The sequence below is a fragment of the Salvelinus namaycush genome, chromosome 24, assembly GCF_016432855.1.
Source record: "Salvelinus namaycush isolate Seneca chromosome 24, SaNama_1.0, whole genome shotgun sequence".
Classification (NCBI taxonomy): Eukaryota; Metazoa; Chordata; class Actinopteri; order Salmoniformes; family Salmonidae; genus Salvelinus; species Salvelinus namaycush.
In genome coordinates, this window is record NC_052330.1 from 31719899 (window position 1) to 31742186 (window position 22288).

Genomic DNA, 22288 nt, shown 5'->3' on the forward strand with positions numbered 1-22288 from the left:
GAAGGACTTGAGTTCCTGTATGTTGATATGATCACACCACGTCTCGTTAATCATAAGGCATACCCCCCTGCCCTTCTTCTTACCAGAAAGATGCTTGTTTCTGTCGGCGCGATGCGTGAAGAAACCAGCTGGCTGTACCGACTCCATTAGTCGGTACAGATCGTGCCAATAGGGTTCACCCCACTTGATTAATTGTAACGTTGCTTATATAGCGATGATCGCTACACTGCCCCCTCCGAATGGGAAGGCATTTCCCCGTACTTCGACTACTCACCCCCCTTACACGCCATCTCACTTCTGACACCAATGTAGCGAACGGTGTGGCAGGGAAGCAAACCCGGGTCGCTGGTGTGAAAGGCTAACGCTTTACGTATCGCGCCCAAAAAAAACACTTGGTGGTAATTGTAACATAGCTCATATAGCGAGCACTGCTACATGTGTTTATCTAGTGTGGTGGCAGTGGGGTTGTGCTGGGCATAAAGGGAATTGTGTTGGGTAGATGCAAAGACCCATCAACCGCTAGGAACTTCACAAAGAACCGCTGTGACTACATTTGATGTGACGGGAGCTTCGAACAACACAAAGAACCGTTGTGACTACATCTGATGTGACGGGAGCTTCGAAATACACAAAGAACCGCTGTGACTACATTTGATGTGACGGGAGCTTCGAACAACACAAAGAACCGTTGTGACTACATCTGATGTGACGGGAGCTTCGAAATACACAAAGAACCGCTGTGACTACATTTGATGTGATGGGAGCTTCGAACAACAGAAAGAGCCGCTGCGAGTACATGTGATGTGACGGGAGCTTTGAAGATCAGAGATTCACCTCTACTCTTCTCACACCTTCTGTCAGCGAAACGGAGCAGAGGAGGCTCTCTCTCTCTCTCTCTCTCTCTCTCTCTCTCTCTCTCTCTCTCTCTCTCTCTCTCTCTCTCTCCATCCTGCAGGGGAATTAGCCAACTTCTGTGATAAAGTGAGATTACTCGCACCAGACTGTCATCTTCAGCACATTGTCTTCTTTGTTCTCTATATGTGGGGTGGCAGGTAGCCTAGTGGTTAGAGCGTTGGGCTAGTAACTTAAAATGGTCGCTAGGTCAAATCCCCGAGCTGACAAGGTACAAATCAGTTGTTCAACCCCTGAACAAGGCAGCTAACCAACTGTTCCTAGGCCGTCAGTTTAAATGAGAATTTGTTCTTATCTGACTTGCCTAGTTAAATAAAGGATGAATAAATAAATAGCAACCTAACTGTAGTAGTATGTGTACGTGATACACAGTTGAAGTTTATCCAAAGTTGAAGAGGCTGTACTTCACAATGTTCTTTGAATTATGTGAAGATTACTTTGTTTTGATTCAAAGGAGTACAGCAGTGCCATTTGACGACTTGGTCCTTTAAAAAAAAAAAAAAAAATGTTTGTGTGTAGTTTTAGCTAAGTGTTTGAAGATATCTGGCACTTAAATTGTTCATCATTCAGAACAGATTTATTTTCAGAATATGGTTTCACTCAAAACTCACAAACAAGACCACCAGACAAGGTCATTTCAGATGTATTCATATTTTTGACCCATTCGTTTCAGCACTCTACAATTTCTTTGTCATAGTCATCTTATGATACATTGGTGGTTTCAAAATGAATTACATTAAGTAGCAAACAATGTTCTAGTGACAAGTAGCATATGTATTATATTATTCTCAATAATATTCTGGTTGCCATTTCAAATCATTACATGTCCATTTGGTTATTAAAACAATATCACAAAGCACATTCATGTGATGACTCACAGGTCTACTGTGGGCTAAACTGTAACCTATTCACACGTCCATAGTCCCATAGTACTGCTCTCAACTGTGACGTGCTGTTATTTCTGAGGCTTTTGTTTTATCTGCTTTTCTGAAGAACTAATGAGACATCCAGCACTAACGCTCACTGTGACGTAACAGCCAGGGAACCTGGAGGAGTCTCAGCACTAACGCTCACTGTGACGTAACAGCCAGGGAATCTGGAGGAGTCTCAGTAGTAACGCTCACTGTGACGTAACAGCCAGGGAATCTGGAGGAGTCTCAGCAGTAACGCTCACTGTGACGTAACAGCCAGGGTACCTGGAGGAGTCTCAGCACTAACGCTCACTGTGACAACAGCCAGGGAACCTGGAGGAGTCTCAGCAGTAACGCTCACTGTGACGTAACAGCCAGGGAATCTGGAGGAGTCTCAGCAGTAACGCTCACTGTGACGTAACAGCCAGGGAATCTGGAGGATTCTCAGCAGTAACGCTCACTGTGCCGTAACAGCCAGGGAATCTGGAGGAGTCTCAGCAGTAACGCTCACTGTGACGTAACAGCCAGGGAACCTGGAGGAGTCTCAGCAGTAACGCTCACTGTGACGTAACAGCCAGGGAATCTGGAGGAGTCTCAGTAGTAACGCTCACTGTGACGTAACAGCCAGGGAATCTGGAGGAGTCTCAGTAGTAACGCTCACTGTGACGTAACAGCCAGGGAATCTGGAGGAGTCTCAGCAGTAACGCTCACTGTGACGTAACAGCCAGGGTACCTGGAGGAGTCTCAGCACTAACGCTCACTGTGACAACAGCCAGGGAACCTGGAGGAGTCTCAGCAGTAACGCTCACTGTGACGTAACAGCCAGGGAATCTGGAGGAGTCTCAGCAGTAACGCTCACTGTGACGTAACAGCCAGGGAATCTGGAGGATTCTCAGCAGTAACGCTCACTGTGCCGTAACAGCCAGGGAATCTGGAGGAGTCTCAGCAGTAACGCTCACTGTGACGTAACAGCCAGGGAACCTGGAGGAGTCTCAGCAGTAACGCTCACTGTGACGTAACAGCCAGGGAATCTGGAGGAGTCTCAGTAGTAACGCTCACTGTGACGTAACAGCCAGGGAATCTGGAGGAGTCTCAGCAGTAACGCTCACTGTGACGTAACAGCCAGGGAACCTGGAGGAGTCTCAGCACTAACGCTCACTGTGACGTAACAGCCAGGGAATCTGGAGGAGTCTCAGTAGTAACGCTCACTGTGACGTAACAGCCAGGGAATCTGGAGGAGTCTCAGCAGTAACGCTCACTGTGACGTAACAGCCAGGGTACCTGGAGGAGTCTCAGCACTAACGCTCACTGTGACAACAGCCAGGGAACCTGGAGGAGTCTCAGCAGTAACGCTCACTGTGACGTAACAGCCAGGGAATCTGGAGGAGTCTCAGCAGTAACGCTCACTGTGACGTAACAGCCAGGGAATCTGGAGGATTCTCAGCAGTAACGCTCACTGTGCCGTAACAGCCAGGGAATCTGGAGGAGTCTCAGCAGTAACGCTCACTGTGACGTAACAGCCAGGGAATCTGGAGGAGTCTCAGTAGTAACGCTCACTGTGACATAACAGCCAGGGAATCTGGAGGAGTCTCAGCAGTAATGCTCACTGTGACGTAACAGCCAGGGAACCTGGAGGAGTCTCAGCAGTAACGCTCACTGTGACATAACAGCCAGGGAATCTGGAGGAGTCTCAGCAGTAACGCTCACTGTGACGTAACAGCTAGGGAACCTGGAGGAGTCTCAGTAGTAACGCTCACTGTGACGTAACAGCCAGGGAACCTGGAGGAGTCTCAGCAGTAACGCTCACTGTGACGTAACAGCCAGGGAACCTGGAGGAGTCTCAGCAGTAACGCTCACTGTGACGTAACAGCCAGGGAACCTGGAGGAGTCTCAGCAGTAACGCTCACTGTGACGTAACAGCCAGGGAACCTGGAGGAGTCTCAGCAGTAACGCTCACTGTGACGTAACAGCCAGGGAACCTGGAGGAGTCTCAGCAGTAACGCTCACTGTGACGTAACAGCCAGGGAATCTGGAGGATTCTGTCTCACCAGCACCCTGTTATCTTTTCCGGTGCGTTCACAAAGTGAATGAAGGGGCATACGTCACCCTTGCTCCAACCAATTGCATAATGTAAACTCTGATCTGAACAGTTCTTCTGCTCTCCCTCTGCTCATCACTTCTTTCTTCAACCCGACTGGCTCTCCTTTTCACAGATCTGTCTAGGTCTATCTCTCTCTTTCGTCTCTCACTTTCTCATTCATCTCTCACGTTCTCATTCGTCTCTCTTGATCGCTCGTTCCGTTTTCAGAATAGAACGAGAACATAACTCTGTGATTGAAAGAATGAGTTCAAAGCAGCTGAAACAACCCAGAGTGACTCGTTTCATTTTCACAGTATTATTATGTACATGCCGGACCAGGCCCGGATAGATATGGACAAAAAAAGTGATTCTTCATTGTTAGTCTGTATGCTGTTACATTATGGTGCGTCAACACAAGATCACAGTCCTCATAATGAACTCTAAAATGGAATCTCTAAAGCAGTGTTTCACACCTCCTCGACTACGCCCAAACAGAACACATTTTTGTTGTAGCCCCAGAAAAACTCACCTGATTAAATTCTTCTTCTCTGCGATTGGCGGATCGCATCCAACTTCAAGGTGCATACAACACCACCTAATGTATTAAAGTGTGAGATTAGTCACGGCCTACCTACATTCAATTATCTTCCTTAATCCTGTTCATTCTTTTTTTTTTAAAGAAATTGAAAAATAAACATTTCACCACAAACTAACCCTATATACCACTATTTCACCACCAACTAACCCTACACCTATATACCACTATTTCACCACCAACTAACCCTACACCTATATACCACTATTTCATAATATAAATCACCACCCCATGAACTCTTCTGCAGTAAAATCTCATACACCCAGGTACTTCTCTGCAGCTGCCACGTACACTCATTAAAAACCCACTACCCCATTCCACTACTTTGACCCTATCTGCTCCTGCACCATGCCAACGGCCTGGGAGGACGGGACACCACCACTCAACACACCCTGTAACTCTTCTGGAGTCGTATACCCAAATACCTCCCTGTGGCTTCCACCACAACATATATTTTCTGTGATTTACTTTCCATTTCTGCTGTACAGTTGATAACCATTGTTATGAACGCTAAGAGGCCAACCTTACTGAAGCATAACTTACTCATTACCCTATTCTTCTGTACTGGCACAGATCTACTGCTCACAGGGATCCTCTCAGCATCCCTCACCCTTGACCCCTCCTCCTCCACTTTCTTCACTGTCTTAGCATACAACCCCCTCTGCACTACTCTGACTCTGGACACCTTAATCTGCCTCTCTCTCACCGGACACTTCTGATCCTCAGCAACATGGGCACCCTTACAGTTGTCACAGACAACTTTATCCATCAAAACTACACAATAGTCTGTCCCATGCTCTCCTGCACAGTTCCCACATCTTGGAATCTCCCTCCTACACACTGCTTGCTGCAACAGGACCATAAATGTTGCACCTGAAACAGCGCAGTGGATTCTGGATAAGTGCTCTAACAGTATAACTGATACATCCTAACATGACTTTGGTAGAGACTCAAAACTCAAAAGGACAATGACTTTCACCACATTCCCCATCAGGTCCGGCATTAAACAGCGGGCATCACAAACACCAGTACTTTTCAACTTTAATTGCTCCACCTCCACACTTAACACTACCCTAGAAATCCCTCCTTATAATGGTGCCCTGTTCCTAAGAGCAAGAAACAGATCTTGACCCAAGTTACGTGACAGGGAGCGTCTTCTCCCTCTGGTCAGAAGAAACACAAACAAATATCACAAGTCCAGTACTGGTTACCTTTACTGATTCAACTGCACCCAACTCCTTTCTCACCCACCCTGACACCTCAAATGGATCGTCCAAAAGACAAGGGTCCACTTCCTCTCAGAGATGTCACTCCTACTGGTCCAGATTCTTCTTTATCGTGTCTGACGCCATTCTTCCTCAACACACATCTTCCTACTACACTCGTAGCATCTTCTTCTTCCTTGCTGTCCATAACCACGTCTATCTGTTCACCACGCACTTGCCATGCCTTCATCCGCTGCATTGTTTGCAGAACATGCAATGATGGCGTTTCTCCAAAGCCCAACTTCTGTTCCTTAGCCCACTTTACAAGTCTGGCTTTCTTTTGACTTCTCCATGCTTTCTCCATCTCTGTCCCATGTTACATCTCAACCGAGTTCCTGGCTAGTGGCTTACATGCGACCACCCCTGATTCAACTTATTGAGGGCTTGATGATTAGTTGACAAGTTGAATCAGGTGTGCTTGTCCGGGGCTACAACACAATAAATAGAAAAGGAGCGTGCTGTAGGGGGTGTTGTGAAACACTACTCTAAAGAATATAATATTACGTTTTGTATTTTGGTAAGAATAGATAGGGCTCCATTGGTTTGTAATGGTGCTGCCTGGGTGTTTCTGTCCATTGCAGAATGTGTTTAAAACATAAGTGAGAGAGAGCAGTGGCAGAAAAAAAACAGTACAGCTGATGGACAGAAGCCGCACACTTCTTATGTTCATTCAGACAGAAACACACTGGACAATCAACGTATTTTTCTGCTGAGGCTATTTTCCCCAAGTATTTTCTCTGACATGCAGGCGAGCGGTAAGTCTGATGAGTCAGGGTGAAAGTATAGGATGTTTGTGGTCGCAATGATGAACAGTCTGTTGGCTAGTTGTTATCCGCTGGTGATACTGTATATAGAATATCATAGTGTGGTTTAAACCCCCTCAGCTACAAGGTCTTAAACCCCCTCAGCTACAAGGTCTTAAACCCCCTCAGCTACAAGGTCTTAAACCCCCTCAGCTACAAGGTCTTAAACCCCCTCAGCTACAAGGTCTTAAACTCCTCAGCTACAAGGTCTTAAACCCCCTCAGCTACAAGGTCTTTAAACCCCCTCAGCTACAAGGTCTTAAACCCCCTCAGCTACAAGGTCTTAAACCCCCTCAGCTACAAGGTCTTAAACCCCCTCAGCTACAAGGTCTTTAAAACCCCCTCAGCTATAAGGTCTTAAAACCCCCTCAGCTACAAGGTCTTTAAACCCCCTCAGCTACAAGGTCTTAAACCCCCTCAGCTACAAGGTCTTTAAAACCCCCTCAGCTATAAGGTCTTAAAACCCCCTCAGCTACAAGGTCTTTAAACCCCCTCAGCTACAAGCTCTTAAACCCCCTCAGCTACAAGGTCTTAAAACTCCTCAGCTACAAGGTCTTTAAACCCCCTCAGCTACAAGGTCTTTAAACCCCCTCAGCTACAAGCTCTTAAACCCCCTCAGCTACAAGGTCTTAAACTCCTCAGATACAAGGTCTTTAAACCCCCTCAGCTACAAGGTCTTTAAACCCCCTCAGCTACAAGGTCTTAAACTCCTCAGCTACAAGGTCTTTAAACCCCTCAGCTACAAGGTCTTAAAATCCCCTCAGCTACAAGTTCTTTAAACCCCCTCAGCTACAAGGTCTTAAACTCCTCAGCTACAAGGTCTTTAAACCCCTCAGCTACAAGGTCTTAAAATCCCCTCAGCTACAAGTTCTTTAAACCCCCTCAGCTACAAGGTCTTAAACTCCTCAGCTACAAGGTCTTTAAACCCCTCAGCTACAAGGTCTTAAAATCCCCTCAGCTACAAGGTGAAGATTCACATCCCATCCTCGTCGCCAAATGTGGTGGCTTATTTCTGTATTTACCAAATGAGGAGAAAAAAACTTCACACACCAGTCAGAGTTATACTTAAACTACATTTTTAATAATAAGAGCTTTGCAATAGCATTTGACTTTCAATGATGCGCTATCTCTAATGAACCATTGAAAGTGACAACAGAAAAGTACAAAGATCTTTTATTAGCCAAGATACACCCCTCTCAACCTACATGACGAACCACAGATACATAGAATGGTCACAAAGGAAGACTTTATAATGAGAAAGGAGTATCCCTTAGCCAGATAGCATTCGCTATAAATTACCGTTCAGTTTGGTCCTTAAGATGAGGTTCTAATCTCGTTCCTGGTACTTCATAGCACAGAAACATTACCTCATGTTATCTGGGATGCTCTTTAGGTTTTATCACCCAAATAGATCATAAATCTCCTCTGTCAGTGCTATCTCATTGAGGCCCATCCTCAGTGGAACACCCACACAATAGTTAACAGAATAATCTATTCTGTCGAATAAAACAACCATTATAATGCAATACAGGCATTATAACACAATCTTGCAATTTTCCACGACAAACCCCCTCAGCTACAAGGTCTTAAAACCCCCTCAGCTACAAGGTCTTTAAAACCCGCTCAGTTACGAGGTCTTTAAACACCCTCAGCTACAAGGTCTTAAACCCCCTCAACTACAAGGTCTTAAACCCCCTCAGCTACAAGGTCTTTAAACCCCCTCAGCTACAAGGTCTTTAACCCCCCCTCAGCTACAAGGTCTTAAACCCCCTCAGCTACAAGGTCTTAAAACCCCCTCAGCTACAAGGTCTTTAAAACCCGCTCAGTTACGAGGTCTTTAAACACCCTCAGCTACAAGGTCTTAAACCCCCTCAACTACAAGGTCTTAAACCCCCTCAGCTATAAGGTCTTAAAACCCCCTCAGCTACAAGGTCTTTAAACCCCCTCAGCTACAAGGTCTTTAACCCCCCCTCAGCTACAAGGTCTTTAAACCCCCTCAGCTACAAGGTCTTTAACCCCCCCTCAGCTACAAGGTCTTAAACCGCCCTCAGCTACAAGGTCTTTAAACCCCCTCAGCTACAAGGTCTTAAAACCCCCTCAGCTACAAGGTCTTTAAACCCCCTCAGCTACAAGGTCTTTAAACCCCCTCAGCCACAAGGTCTTTAAAACCCCCACAGCTACAAGGTCTTTAAAATCCCCTCAGCTACAAGGTCTTTAAAACCCCCTAGCTATAAGGTCTTTAAAACCCCCTCAGCTACAAGGTCTTTAAACCCCTCAGCTACAAGGTCTTAAACCCCCTCAGCTACAAGGTCTTAAAACCCCCTCAGCTACAAGGTCTTTAAACCCCTCAGCTACAAGGTCTTAAAACCCCCTCAGCTACAAGGTCTTTAAACCCCTCAGCTACAAGGTCTTTAAACCCCCTCAGCTACAAGGTCTTAAAACCCCCTCAGCTACAAGGTCTTAAAACCCCCTCAGCTACAAGGTCTTTAAACCCCCTCAGCTACAAGGTCTTTAAACCCCCTCAGCCACAAGGTCTTTAAAACCCCCTCAGCTACAAGGTCTTTAAAATCCCCTCAGCTACAAGGTTTTTAAACCCCCCTAGCTATAAGGTCTTTAAAACCCCCTCAGCTACAAGGTCTTAAACCCCCTCAGCTACAAGGTCTTTAAAACCCCCTCAGCTACAAGGTATTTAAAAACTCCTCAGCTACAAGGTTTTTAAACCCCCCTAGCTATGTCTTTAAAACCCCCTCAGCTACAAGGTCTTAAACCCCCTCAGCTACAAGGTCTTTAAAAACTCCTCAGCTACAAGGTCTTTAAAACTCCTCAGCCACAAGGTCTTTAAAAACTCCTCAGCTACAAGGTCTTTAAAAATTCCTCAGCCACAAGGTCTTTAAAACCCCCTCAGCTACAAGGTCTTAAACCCCCTCAGCTACAAGGTCTTTAAAAACTCCTCAGCTACAAGGTCTTTAAAAACTCCTCAGCTACAAGGTCTTTAAAAATTCCTCAGCCACAAGGTCTTTAAAAACTCCTCAGCCACAAGGTCTTTAAACTCCTCAGCCACAAGGTCTTTAAAAACTCCTCAGCCACAAGGTCTTTAAAACTCCTCAGCCACAAGGTTTTTAAAACCCCCTCAGCCACAAGGTCTTTAAAAATTCCTCAGCCACAAGGTCTTTAAAAACTCCTCAGCCAAAATGTCTTTAATAACTCCTCAGCCACAAGGTCGTTAAAAATTCCTCAGCCACAAGGTCTTTAAAAACTCCTCAGCCACAAGGTCTTTAAAACTCCTCAGCCACAAGGTCTTTAAAAACTCCTCAGCCACAAGGTCTTTAAAAACTCCTCAGCCACAAGGTCTTTAAAAACTCCTCAGCCACAAGGTCTTTAAAAACTCCTCAGCCACAAGGTCTTTAAAAACTCCTCAGCCACAAGGTCTTTAAAACCCCCTCAGCCACAAGGTCTTTTAAACCCCCTCAGCCACAAGGTCTTTAAAAACTCCTCAGCCACAATGTCTTTGGGTAGCTTTCTGTATTCTGTGGTGTTACCATGGAAACTGCCTCAGTAACCATAACCACTAGATTTCAGCACTAGCTACAGTTGGTCCTGATCCAGATGTGGGTGAATGTGTCACACACACACTAACACCCCAGCTGATGACCGAGCATGCATCATTCATGTCTTTAAATCTTTGAGACGGAGCGGAGTGGAGTGGCTGACAGAGGTACACTACATGGCCAAAAATATGTGGTCACCTGTTAGTCGAACATTTCATTCCAAAATCATGTGCATTAATATGGAGTTGGTCCTCTATTTGCTGCGATAACAGCCTCCATTCTTCTGGGAAGGCTTTCCACTAGATGTTGGAACATTTCTGCGGGGACTTGCTTCCATTCAGCCACAAGAGCATTAGTGAGGTCGAGCACTGATGTTGGGCGATTAGGCCTGGCTCGCAGTCGGTGTTCCAATTCATCCCAAAGGTGTTCAATGGGGTTGAGGTCAAGGCTCTGTGCAGGCCAGTCAAGTTCTAGACAAACCATTTCTGTATGGACCTTGCTTTGTGCACGGGGGCATTGTCATGCTGAAACAGGAAAGGGCCTTCCGCAAACTGTTGCCACAGTTGGAAGCACAGAATCGTGTTGAATGGTATTGTAAGCTGTAGCGTTAATATTTCCCTTCACTGGCACTAGGGGGCCTAGCCCGAACTATGAAAAACAGCCCCAGACCATTATTCCTCCTCCACCAAACTTTACAGTTGAGACTATGCATTCAGGCAGGTAGCGTTCTCCTGGCATCCGCCAATCCCAGATACGTCTGTCGGACTGCCAGATGGTGAAGCGTGATTCATCACTCCAGAGAACATGTTTCCACTGCTCCAGAGTCCAATGGGGTGAGCTTTACACCACTCCAGTGAATGCTTGGCATTGCGCATTGTGATTAGGTTTATGCGCGGCTGCTCAGCTGCTCTGCCATTTCATTAAGCTCCCGACGGACAGTTCTTGTGCTGATGTTGCTTCCAGAGGCAGTTTGGGACTCGGTAGTGAGTGTTGCGACCGAGGACAGATGATTTTTCAGGACTCTGCGGTCTTGTTCTGTGAGCTTGTGTGGTCTACCTCTTCGCGGCTGAGCCGTTGTTGCTCCTAGATGTTTCCACTTCGAAAATAACAGCACTTACAGTTGACCTGGGCAGCTCTAGCAGGGCAGACATTTGACGAATTGACTTGTTGGAAAGGTGGAATCCTATGGCGGTGCCACATTGAATGTCACTGAGCTCTTCAGTAAGGCCGGTATACTGCCAATGTTTGTCTATGGAGATTGCATGGCTGTGTGCTTGATTTTATATACCTGTCAGCAACTGGTGTGGCTGAAATGGCCAAATCCACTAACTTGAAAGGGTGTTCACATATGTTTGGCCATGTTGTGTATCTAATGGGACTTCGTCTCCATATAGGTAGTACTTCAGGTCAATTATTCTCCTGGATCTCTAGTTATGAAACAATGCCCTCGTCTTTCATTCACTCCCTCAGCTCTCAGCTCTTCAGTGCCTTACACCGCTATGCTGCTCGGTCATTGCTCATCCATATATTTATATGTCTATATTCTTATTCCATTCCTTTACTTAGATTTATGTGTATTAGGTCGTTGTTGTGGAATTTTTAGATATTGCTACAATGTCGGAACTAGAAGCAAAAGCACTCGCAATAACATATGCTAACCATGTGACCAATAAAATTTGATTTGATATATAAATTTGATTTGATATATAAGTCCCATGCCAAATATGTGATATATATTCTGACTTAATGATATCTGATCAGGCTGTAGTCCATGAGGTCAATTATTTTCATGGAATATTGTTTTATTTCTCTATTCATTCAACTGAGTTCCATTGATTAATGTATTTTCCGAGGACGGTCTCTCTCTGGCCAGCCAATTTCTGGTGACTGTCTCTCTGGCCAGTTAATCAGTCTGGCCTATATGTTCACTATGGTGGTTTGCCAGGTCTACCTATCCACGCTCGTCTCTGCCAGGCGGTTGTTCATGATGCCCAGGGCACCCACTCCTCCAGAGAAGCCGTTGTGGCCGTGGCGGGAGTTGGATCCTGACTGGCGAGGGTGACCGTTAGCCATCTCTGACAGCTGCTTCTGCATGATGGCCAGGTTCACCTGAGAAATGGAGAGAAAGAGAGATAACTACTCTCAATGGCCATCAAACAAGTGCCAGACACAAAACATAGCAGTGAAAAAGAAAGCCATTGATGTAGCAGTAACGCTGACCACCTGGGCAGGGACCAGGATTAGTTTGTGTTACACATATGCTTTATAGTGTGGTTCACAGTACCAAATGCTCCAGGATCTGGAGCCCTAAGTATTTGACATATGCATTTGAACAAGGTCTTATCTTTTATTTTTTATTTAACTAGGCAAGTCAGTTAAGAACAAATTCTTATTTTACAATGACGGCCTACCCTGGCCAAACCCTCCCCTAACCCGGACAGCGCTGGGCCAATTGTGCGCCGCCCTGTGGGACTCCCGATCACTGCCGGATGTGATACAGCCTGGGATCAAACCAGGGTCTGTAGTGACGCCTCTAGCACTGCGATGCAGTGCCTTAGACCACTGCGCCACTCGGGAGCCCTTATCTGGGAGCAGTATACATCATGTCCTCCATCTTCTCTCTACCTTATTGGCAGCCAGGAAATCTCTCATGGAGATCATCTCTCCAGACATCCTCCGCCCGTCCACCTCGCTCTCATTCACCGCGTCTGTCTCGATGGACAGGTCCCGCTGCGCCCTCAGATGTCCGGGCACCACCACGTTCCTGCGGGGGAGTCTCTGCTCGGGGTGGTGGCCCCCCCTCCTCGGGCAGTGACATGGTGCCTCCATCCTCCTCAACAGCCAGTTCAGCACCTAGAATGAGATTAAGAATAATACAATTTATACTGAACAAAAATAAAATATAAACTCAAGATGTAAAGTGTTGGTCTCATGGTTTATGAGGTAAAATAAAAGATCCCAGAAATGTTCCATATGCACAAAAAGTGTTTATTTATATCAAATATTGCACAGAAATTTGTTTACATCCCCGTTAGTGAGCATTTCTCTTTGGCCAAGACATTACATCCACCGGACAGATGTGGCATATCAAGTAGCTGATTAAAAAGCATGATCATTACACAGGTGCATCTTGTGCTGGGGACAATAAATGGCCACTCTAAAATGGGCCATTTTGTCACACAACACAATGCCACAGATGTCTAAAGTTTTAAGGGTGAGTGCAATTGGCATGCTGACTGCAGGAATGTTCCCCAGAGATGTTGCCAGAGAATTTAATGTTCATTTCTCTACCATAAGCCGCCACCAACATCGTTTTAAAGAATTTGTCAGTATGTCCAACCGGCCTCACAACCACAGACCACGTGTATTCACGCCAGCCCAGGACCTCCACATCCGGCTTCTAAACCTGCGGGATCGTCTGAGGGGGCAGGGGGAGGTCGCGGTGCTGAGGAGTATTGCTGTCTGTAATAAAGCCCTTTTGTCAGGAAACACTAATACTGTGCCCCTGCTCAGTCATGTGAAATCCATAGATTAGTGCCTAGTTCGTTTATTTCAATTGACTGAATTCCTTATATGGACCGTAACTGAGCAAAATTGTTGAAATTCTTGCATGTTGCATTTATATTTTTGTTCAGTATATTTCTAAGCACACTTTTAACCTGTATGTTTCTGCTCTCTTGCCAAGTGTTTATGGTATTGTCATGACAAACAGTTTGTGTTCGTAAATTGGCTAGCTTGAGAGAACACCTCACTCTGACCATTTCACTCGCCCTAGCAGAGCTGGTTGGGCTGTTTTCATGTTATCTAGAGCGTTGGTGACTGTAACTGTGCTGCTGGCAACAGTTTAATTATGTTTTTTTGCCAACGTTTACTGACACCGGTCAAATTCAGCGGGTGTTGCGCATTTGTGAATTCGGCACTTATTCTGCGCCCAGAGTGAATTTCCAAACTCACCCTAAGTACAATGGAGTTGGCAAGCTAGCACAACCAGGGGCTTGAGTCACTCTACATAATAAAACGGATTCATCGATGAAAACCATCCAATCACACAACAATAATAATCCCACCTGTTTGATGACGATGGAGATGACGTTGAACAGTGAGTAAATACAGCAGACGCCTGTCAGTATAAACAGGAAGTTGCCCAGCCGGTATGCCGTCTGGTTCACGTTCCCCTCCTCGTACGCCAACCTTTGGCTGCTCACCACGTCACCGAACCCGATGGTGCTGAACGCCACAAAGCAAAAGTACAGAGAGTCTAGATACCCCCAGCCTTCTACAGCAGAGTACATTGCTGAGGCGCAGCAGGAAACCAAGATGGCAGCGGCGCCAAGGATCAGCATAACACAGTATACTGAAGGCTTCCACCCAGCTAGCCCCTCCCCCCTGCCACCTCTCCCGCCCCCACCGCTGCCCTCAGAGAGGCGTCGGCAGCCATTTTGGGGAAGCATGGCCTTGCGGCGGCGGCGCTCATGGCAGAACTTGAGGACGAAGGCGATGACGGTGATGACACGCTCCAGGAAGAGGTTGAAGAACAAGATGGTGGCGGCACAGCCGATGAGTCCGTAGAAGATGAGGAAGATCTTTCCACCGATCGTCGCTGGCGTGGTCATCCCAAACCCTGGAAAACAAGATGGAGGAAGATGTTATTATTAAGAAAACGGAATGAAAAGAATATTGGTCAAAACTAATATTGATGTTTTTGCTTGTATTTATTAGCCATTACATCGTTGCATAGATACATTACCAATAGAAAACAAAAGTGTGACAAACGAAACTGGATCACACTGAACAATGAATGCAGCATTTTGTTTAGTTATATTATTTTCAAAGATCCTGTTTCTTCACAATGATAAATCAGTCAGTCTGAGCATATTGTTTACTGCCAGCTTTCACAGACAGGTGGAAAAGCACCCTATGAGATAGAGCATAGCTCACATGACACAGTCCCCAAATACCAGTATCACACACGCACACATTTCACACGTTTTATTTCTCACTCTCTCCATCTCTCTTTTCTCTCTCTTTTCTCACTTCTTCTCTCATTCTCGCTCCAGCCCCACCACTGCATTGCACTCTGGGAATGCCATCTTTCAGCCCAGTGGAGGAGAATCAATACCATCACTTCAAAGCTGTACAATGTGTTTTTTGTCATTCGCGATGATTGATTTTTAAGTCATTGACTTGGCATTTGAAAGATTTGAGAACATTGTCCTGTTCACGTAAAACATGTATAAGTATTCACAGCCAGTCTTCAAGGCTTACAGGGATATAGGACATGTCTGAAATAACACCCTATTCCCTGTGTGGCTCTGGTCCAAAGCAGTGCACTAGACAATAGTGTGCCTTTTCAGACTGTAGACATTATCCTATCCTTTGACCGTGATTGTAATAGTTTACAGAAACTGACTGTTTTACATGTACACTATGTAGTCTGTCTGTGAGCGTTTCAGCCTGCCCAATGCCCAGCTTTCTGATCCTTCAGTCCATTGTGAGCGCATCAGCCTGCCCAATGCCCAGCTTTCTGATCCTTCAGTCCATTGTGAGCGTTTCAGCCTGCCCAATGCCCAGCTTTCTGATCCTTCAGTCCATTGTGAGCGTTTCAGCCTGCCCAATGCCCAGCTTTCTGATCCTTCAGTCCATTGTGAGCGTTTCAGCCTGCTCAATGCCCAGCTTTCTGATCCTTCAGTCCATTGTGAGCGTTTCAGCCTGCTCAATGCCCAGCTTTCTGATCCTTCAGTCCATTGTGAGCGTTTCAGCCTGCTCAATGCCCAGCTTTCTGATCCTTCAGTCCATTGTGAGCGTTTCAGCCTGCCCAATGCCAAACTTTCTGATCCTTCAGTCCATTGTGAGCGTTTCAGCCTGCCCAATGCCCAGCTTTTTGATCCTTCAGTCCATTGTGAGCGTTTCAGCCTGCTCAATGCCCAGCTTTCTGATCCTTCAGTCCATTGTGAGCGTTTCAGCCTGCCCAATGCCCAGCTTTCTGATCCTTCAGTCCATTGTGAGCGTTTCAGCCTGCCCAATGCCCAGCTTTCTGATCCTTCAGTCCATTGTGAGAGTTTCAGCCTGCCCATTGCCCAGCTTTCTGATCCTTCAGTCCATTGTGAGCGTTTCAGCCTGCCCAATGCCCAGCTTTCTGATCCTTCAGTCCATTGTGAGCGTTTCAGCCTGCCCAATGCCCAGCTTTCTGATCCTTCAGTCCATTGTGAGAGTTTCAGCCTGCCCATTGCCCAGCTTTCTGATCCTTCAGTCCATTGTGAGCGTTTCAGCCTGCCCAATGCCCAGCTTTCTGATCCTTCAGTCCATTGTGAGCGTTTCAGCCTGCCCAATGCCCAGCTTTCTGATCCTTCAGTCCATTGTGAGCGCATCAGCCTGCCCAATGCCCAGCTTTCTGATCCTTTAGTCCATATTGATCATTCTGAAGGCGTTTTACTTGCTGCATTCAGGGTCACATCTCAACAATACAGATCAAATATTGAAAGGGGGATACCTAGTCAGTTGTACAACTGAATGCCTTCAACTGAAATGTGTCTTCCGCATTTAACCCAACCCCTCTGAATCAGAGAGGTGTGGAGGGCTGCCTTAAATCGACATCCATGTCATCGGCGCCCCAGGGTTACAGTGTGTTAACTGCCTTGCTCAGGGAGCGAGACCCAATGCATTTAACTCCATCTAAATATTTTAAACAACTGTTCTGTGTTGTCTCTAAACATTTACCGTTTGTGCTCTCCTTGTGGGTTATACGCGCACAAACATGCAGACACACACACATGGCTCTTATGGACTGATGTACAGAGAGCAAAGCCGTGATGAATCCTATGATGAGTCCAGTTCATCTAGTCCAGCCCTTGACTGCTCTCTCTGTTCCCTGTGAGTTGTCACTAACAATGGGCACTCAGGTGTAAAAAACATCTCTCTCCATTTACTTCCAATTACTGGCTGCCTCTCGACTTTCACCCAAAATCAATGGATTCACAGTGCAGGGCATCCATTAGTTCCCTTATCGGAGTACAAGAAGTATGGTTATATATCCTACTCTATTGAACGCAGTATGGTTATATATCCTACTCTATAGGAAGCAGTATGGTTATATATCCTACTCTATAGGAAGCAGTATGGTTATATATCCTACTCTATAGGAAGCAGTATGGTTATATATCCTACTCTATAGGAAGCAGTATGGTTATATATCCTACTCGATAGGAAGCAGTATGGTTATATATCCTACTCTATAGGAAGCAGTATGGTTATATATCCTACTCTATTGGAAGCAGTATGGTTATATATCCTACTCTATAGGAAGCAGTATTTTTATTTTTCCTACTCTATAGGAAGCAGTACGGTTATATATCCTACTCTATAGGAAGCAGTATGGTTATATATCCTACTCTATAGGAAGCAGTATGGTTATATATCCTACTCTATAGGAAGCAGTATGGTTATATATCCTACTCTATAGGAAGCAGTATGGTTATATATCCTACTCTATAGGAAGCAGTATTTTTATTTTTCCTACTCTATAGGAAGCAGTACGGTTATATATATCCTACTCTATAGGAAGCAGTATAGTTATATATCCTACTCTATAGGAAGCAGTATGGTTATATATCCTACTCTATAGGAAGCAGTATGGTTATATATCCTACTCTATAGGAAGCAGTACGGTTATATATCCTACTCTATAGGAAGCAGTATGGTTATATATCCTACTCTATAGGAAGCAGTATGGTTATATATCCTACTCTATAGGAATCAGTATGGTTATATATCCTACTCTATTGGAAGCAGTATGGTTATATATCCTACTAAATAGGAAGCAGTATGGTTATATATCCTAGTCTATAGGAAGCAGTATGGTTATATATCCTACTCTATAGGAAGCAGTACGGTTATATATCCTACTCTATAGGAAGCAGTATGGTTATATATCCTACTCTATAGGAAGCAGTATGGTTATATATCCTACTCTATAGGAAGCAGTATGGTTATATATCCTACTAAATAGGAAGCAGTATGGTTATATATCCTACTCTATAGGAAGCAGTATGGTTATATATCCTACTCTATAGGAAGCAGTATGGTTATATATCCTACTCTATAGGAAGCAGTATGGTTATATATCCTACTCTATTGGAAGCAGTATGGTTATATATCCTACTCTATAGGAAGCAGTATGGTTATATATCCTACTCTATAGGAAGCAGTATGGTTATATATCCTACTCTATAGGAAAGCGTATTTTTATTTTTCCTACTCTATAGGAAGCAGTATGGTTATATATCCTACTCTATAGGAAGCAGTATGGTTATATATCCTACTCTATAGGAAGCAGTATGGTTATATATTCTACTCTATAGGAAGCAGTATGGTTATATATCCTACACTATAGGAAGCAGTATGGTTATATATCCTACTCTATAGGAAGCAGTATGGTTATATATCCTACTCTATAGGAAGCAGTATGGTTATATATCCTACTCTATAGGAAGCAGTATGGTTATATATCCTACTCTATAGGAAGCAGTATGGTTATATATCCTACTCTATAGGAAGCAGTATGGTTATATATCCTACTCTATAGGAAGCAGTATGGTTATATATCCTACTCGATAGGAAGCAGTATGGTTATATATCCTACTCGATAGGAAGCAGTATGGTTATATATCCTACTCTATAGGAAGCAGTATGGTTATATATCCTACTCTATTGGAAGCAGTATGGTTATATATCCTACTCTATTGGAAGCAGTATGGTTATATATCCTACTCTATTGGAAGCAGTATGGTTATATATCCTACTCTATAGGAAGCAGTATGGTTATATATCCTACTCTATAGGAAGCAGTATGGTTATATATCCTACTCTATTGGAAGCAGTATGGTTATATATCCTACTCTATAGGAAGCAGTATGGTTATATATCCTACTCTATAGGAAAGCGTATTTTTATTTTTCCTACTCTATAGGAAGCAGTATGGTTATATATCCTACTCTATAGGAAGCAGTATGGTTATATATCCTACTCTATAGGAAGCAGTATGGTTATATATTCTACTCTATAGGAAGCAGTATGGTTATATATCCTACACTATAGGAAGCAGTATGGTTATATATCCTACTCTATAGGAAGCAGTATGGTTATATATCCTACTCTATAGGAAGCAGTATGGTTATATATCCTACTCTATAGGAAGCAGTATGGTTATATATCCTACTCTATAGGAAGCAGTATGGTTATATATCCTACTCTATAGGAAGCAGTATGGTTATATATCCTACTCTATAGGAAGCAGTATGGTTATATATCCTACTCGATAGGAAGCAGTATGGTTATATATCCTACTCGATAGGAAGCAGTATGGTTATATATCCTACTCTATAGGAAGCAGTATGGTTATATATCCTACTCTATTGGAAGCAGTATGGTTATATATCCTACTCTATTGGAAGCAGTATGGTTATATATCCTACTCTATTGGAAGCAGTATGGTTATATATCCTACTCTATAGGAAGCAGTATGGTTATATATCCTACTCTATAGGAAGCAGTATGGTTATATATCCTACTCTATTGGAAGCAGTATGGTTATATATCCTACTCTATAGGAAGCAGTATGGTTATATATCCTACTCTATAGGAAGCAGTATGGTTATATATCCTACTCTATAGGAAGCAGTATGCAGCAATAAAGTAATTAAGAGACATTAAAGCCTTTAGCTGTGTTGCTTAGCTACAAAAGAACAGAGATAAGAATGTCCCTTATGTCATGAACATCCCCTGCCCACCAGGCTTTTGTGTTGCATCACAGTCAGGGTCTTATATCACCCAGACTGAGAGAGAGATCCTGCTATGCCTGCGGAGGAGATTCCTAGTAATTGGCACTCAAGGCTGCACTAATTGAAGGGGTTTTCATATTCGCACCAATTACAAGACACACAATAAGCCTAATTAGAACTTGATGGACATGCATATTGAAGCATAATTTAGTTGGCTGTGATTGTTCTAGTATTGGAATAATTTAATGGTGCCTATTCATAACACAATAACATCCCTATAGTCTACACAAGGGTTTCCCAAGCTCAAATTTGATTTGATTTAGGAGATGGTTGGGAAACCCTGCAAATATACATAATTTTCAAATAACATTAGGCTAAGAAATACCTGTTTTGGAGAGCTGAAAATACTGTCAACAACTGGCCATTATAATATTTTACACTTTTAATTGCCATGTAATATTGTCTCAAGTAAATTGTGATATGTGATAATGCTATGTGATAATGATGTGATCTATAGGGTACAGCACATCTCACCTATGGTCGAGACCACGGTCCCCACGAAGTAGAACGCACCGGTAAAGTCCCACCGAGGTCTGATGGTGTCCACGCGGATCCCAGCCACGTTCGCCTCCTCGTAGTTCCTCAAGAAGTTGTCCAGCTCTTTGTTGCTAAGGTTATGCTTTTGGCTGAACTGTTCAAACCGCTGCCCCCAGCGCTCCTTCGCCTCCGCTTCCATCGGCTGTTCCAGTGCTGAAAAGACAGCGGCACCGCAGAGGAGGTAGAGGATTATGAACACAGCTAACATAAGGAACCTGGCGTTATCCTCGTTGAAGGGACCGAAGCCACAAGAGCAACCGCTCCGGAAAGCCATTACGTAGGATAATCACCGTTCAACAGGTGTTAGGGACGCGACGCATCGTTTTATTATGGAACAAATTATACACTGCTCATCATCTGTCTCTTTAGGTTTATCGTTGAAAATAAAAAATGGTTCAGGATAGAAACTGGTGAAATAGAGTTGGAGGCTGTGAGGATAGAGCCAGAGAGAAAAATCTGAGAGTTTTCCTCATGGAGAGCAGAGAGAATTTTTTTTATATGTTTAATCATGGAGAGCATAGAGACAGAGAGAAAATAAAATAGTTTTCCTCAGAGATTCAACAGTTGTTCACGTCACTGTGAAACCCCCCCCCCACAACAGTACCCATCAAAAGTTGTCAAGGATCTTTGACCATTAATCCAGGTCTAAAATGTTCGTTATTATCTGTTACAATAAACATATGGCGTCATCCTTGACGTTTGTGCGCTTGTCAAAAATAAATACATTACTTTTAACCTCCCTGATATAGAGTTCAAATGTTGTTAAACAAAATGCGCACAGTTGAAAAGGTCCTTTTAACGGTGTGCAAACACATTTTTTTTTAATGTCACGACGTTTTTCAAGAGCACCTACATGGCTGTGTGGATAGCGAAATAGTTTACGACGATGCATTTGAGGTGTACCCTCAGCTCCGTCTCAAAAGAACGCAGAGGGTGTTGAGGGAGGGTGTTGAGAAGAAGAATTTCGAATAGCTTACACTGCATTCATCGAACGGTGAACTCTGTATGAACCCATGGTAAACTCAAGGCTGTTACACTCAACAGTAAGATGTCCGTCTGCAACAGTGCGCGTCTGTCTAACTGACCTCCATCTCGACTAGGCTACGCACTCTGAACAAGCCCCAGTCACAAACCCACACCCACCTCCTTCGCTGTTCAGGTGGAGACCTTTACATATGAGCGCAAAATAAAATCAACATGAAGCTACTGTATAAACTTCAGCTTTCATATAACATTAATATAACACAACTTAACAATATGAACAACTGTGAATTTACTAAGTGATTAAGTCAGTAATGATTACATAACTTATGTATTAATTTATTAAAAAAATTACAGAATGAAAACATTCTGGTTAAACTATCAAGTGGATCAAGACACTGGCCACCATGTGACTTGAGGAGCCGGAAACAATGCTAAGCATGATTCCAACATTTGGGCAGTCTCCTGCCGCTGTCTGTCCACAGAGCATTAGAGAACGGCACCGTGACGTCTTCTGTCATGGATCAATATGACTTGACCTTTCAGATCAGGGTCTGAACATTCATATGTTTGCGCATGGGACATCCAGGGACAATCTGAGCAAATGTCACTACTGTGGAATAAGCTGTTAAAATGCATTATGCACATCAGAGGAAGATTTAAAACAAAAGGCAATTTTTGAAATATATCCTGCTTTGGATGGTTAGTGAACATAATCATAACATTTTTGGTGTAACTGGTGGTTACTTTCGGAAGATTTGAGGAACTAATACTTGCAGACAGAGCAGAACCCACTCAGATCTCAGACAGTTGTTTTAGC

General features: G+C 44.2%; 1 protein-coding gene across 1 annotated transcript; it reads right to left on the bottom strand.

Moving 5' to 3' along the window:
- Positions 1-12061: 12061 nt before the first annotated feature.
- Positions 12062-20761, bottom strand: LOC120019351 (potassium channel subfamily K member 13-like). The gene is made up of 4 exons (XM_038962642.1): positions 20425-20761; positions 14182-14735; positions 12740-12967; positions 12062-12223 (listed from the first exon to the last, which is right to left on the bottom strand). The coding sequence occupies exons 1-4, from the start codon at positions 20759-20761 to the stop codon at positions 12062-12064; spliced, it is 1281 nt and encodes a 426-aa protein (XP_038818570.1).
- Positions 20762-22288: the final 1527 nt, after the last annotated feature.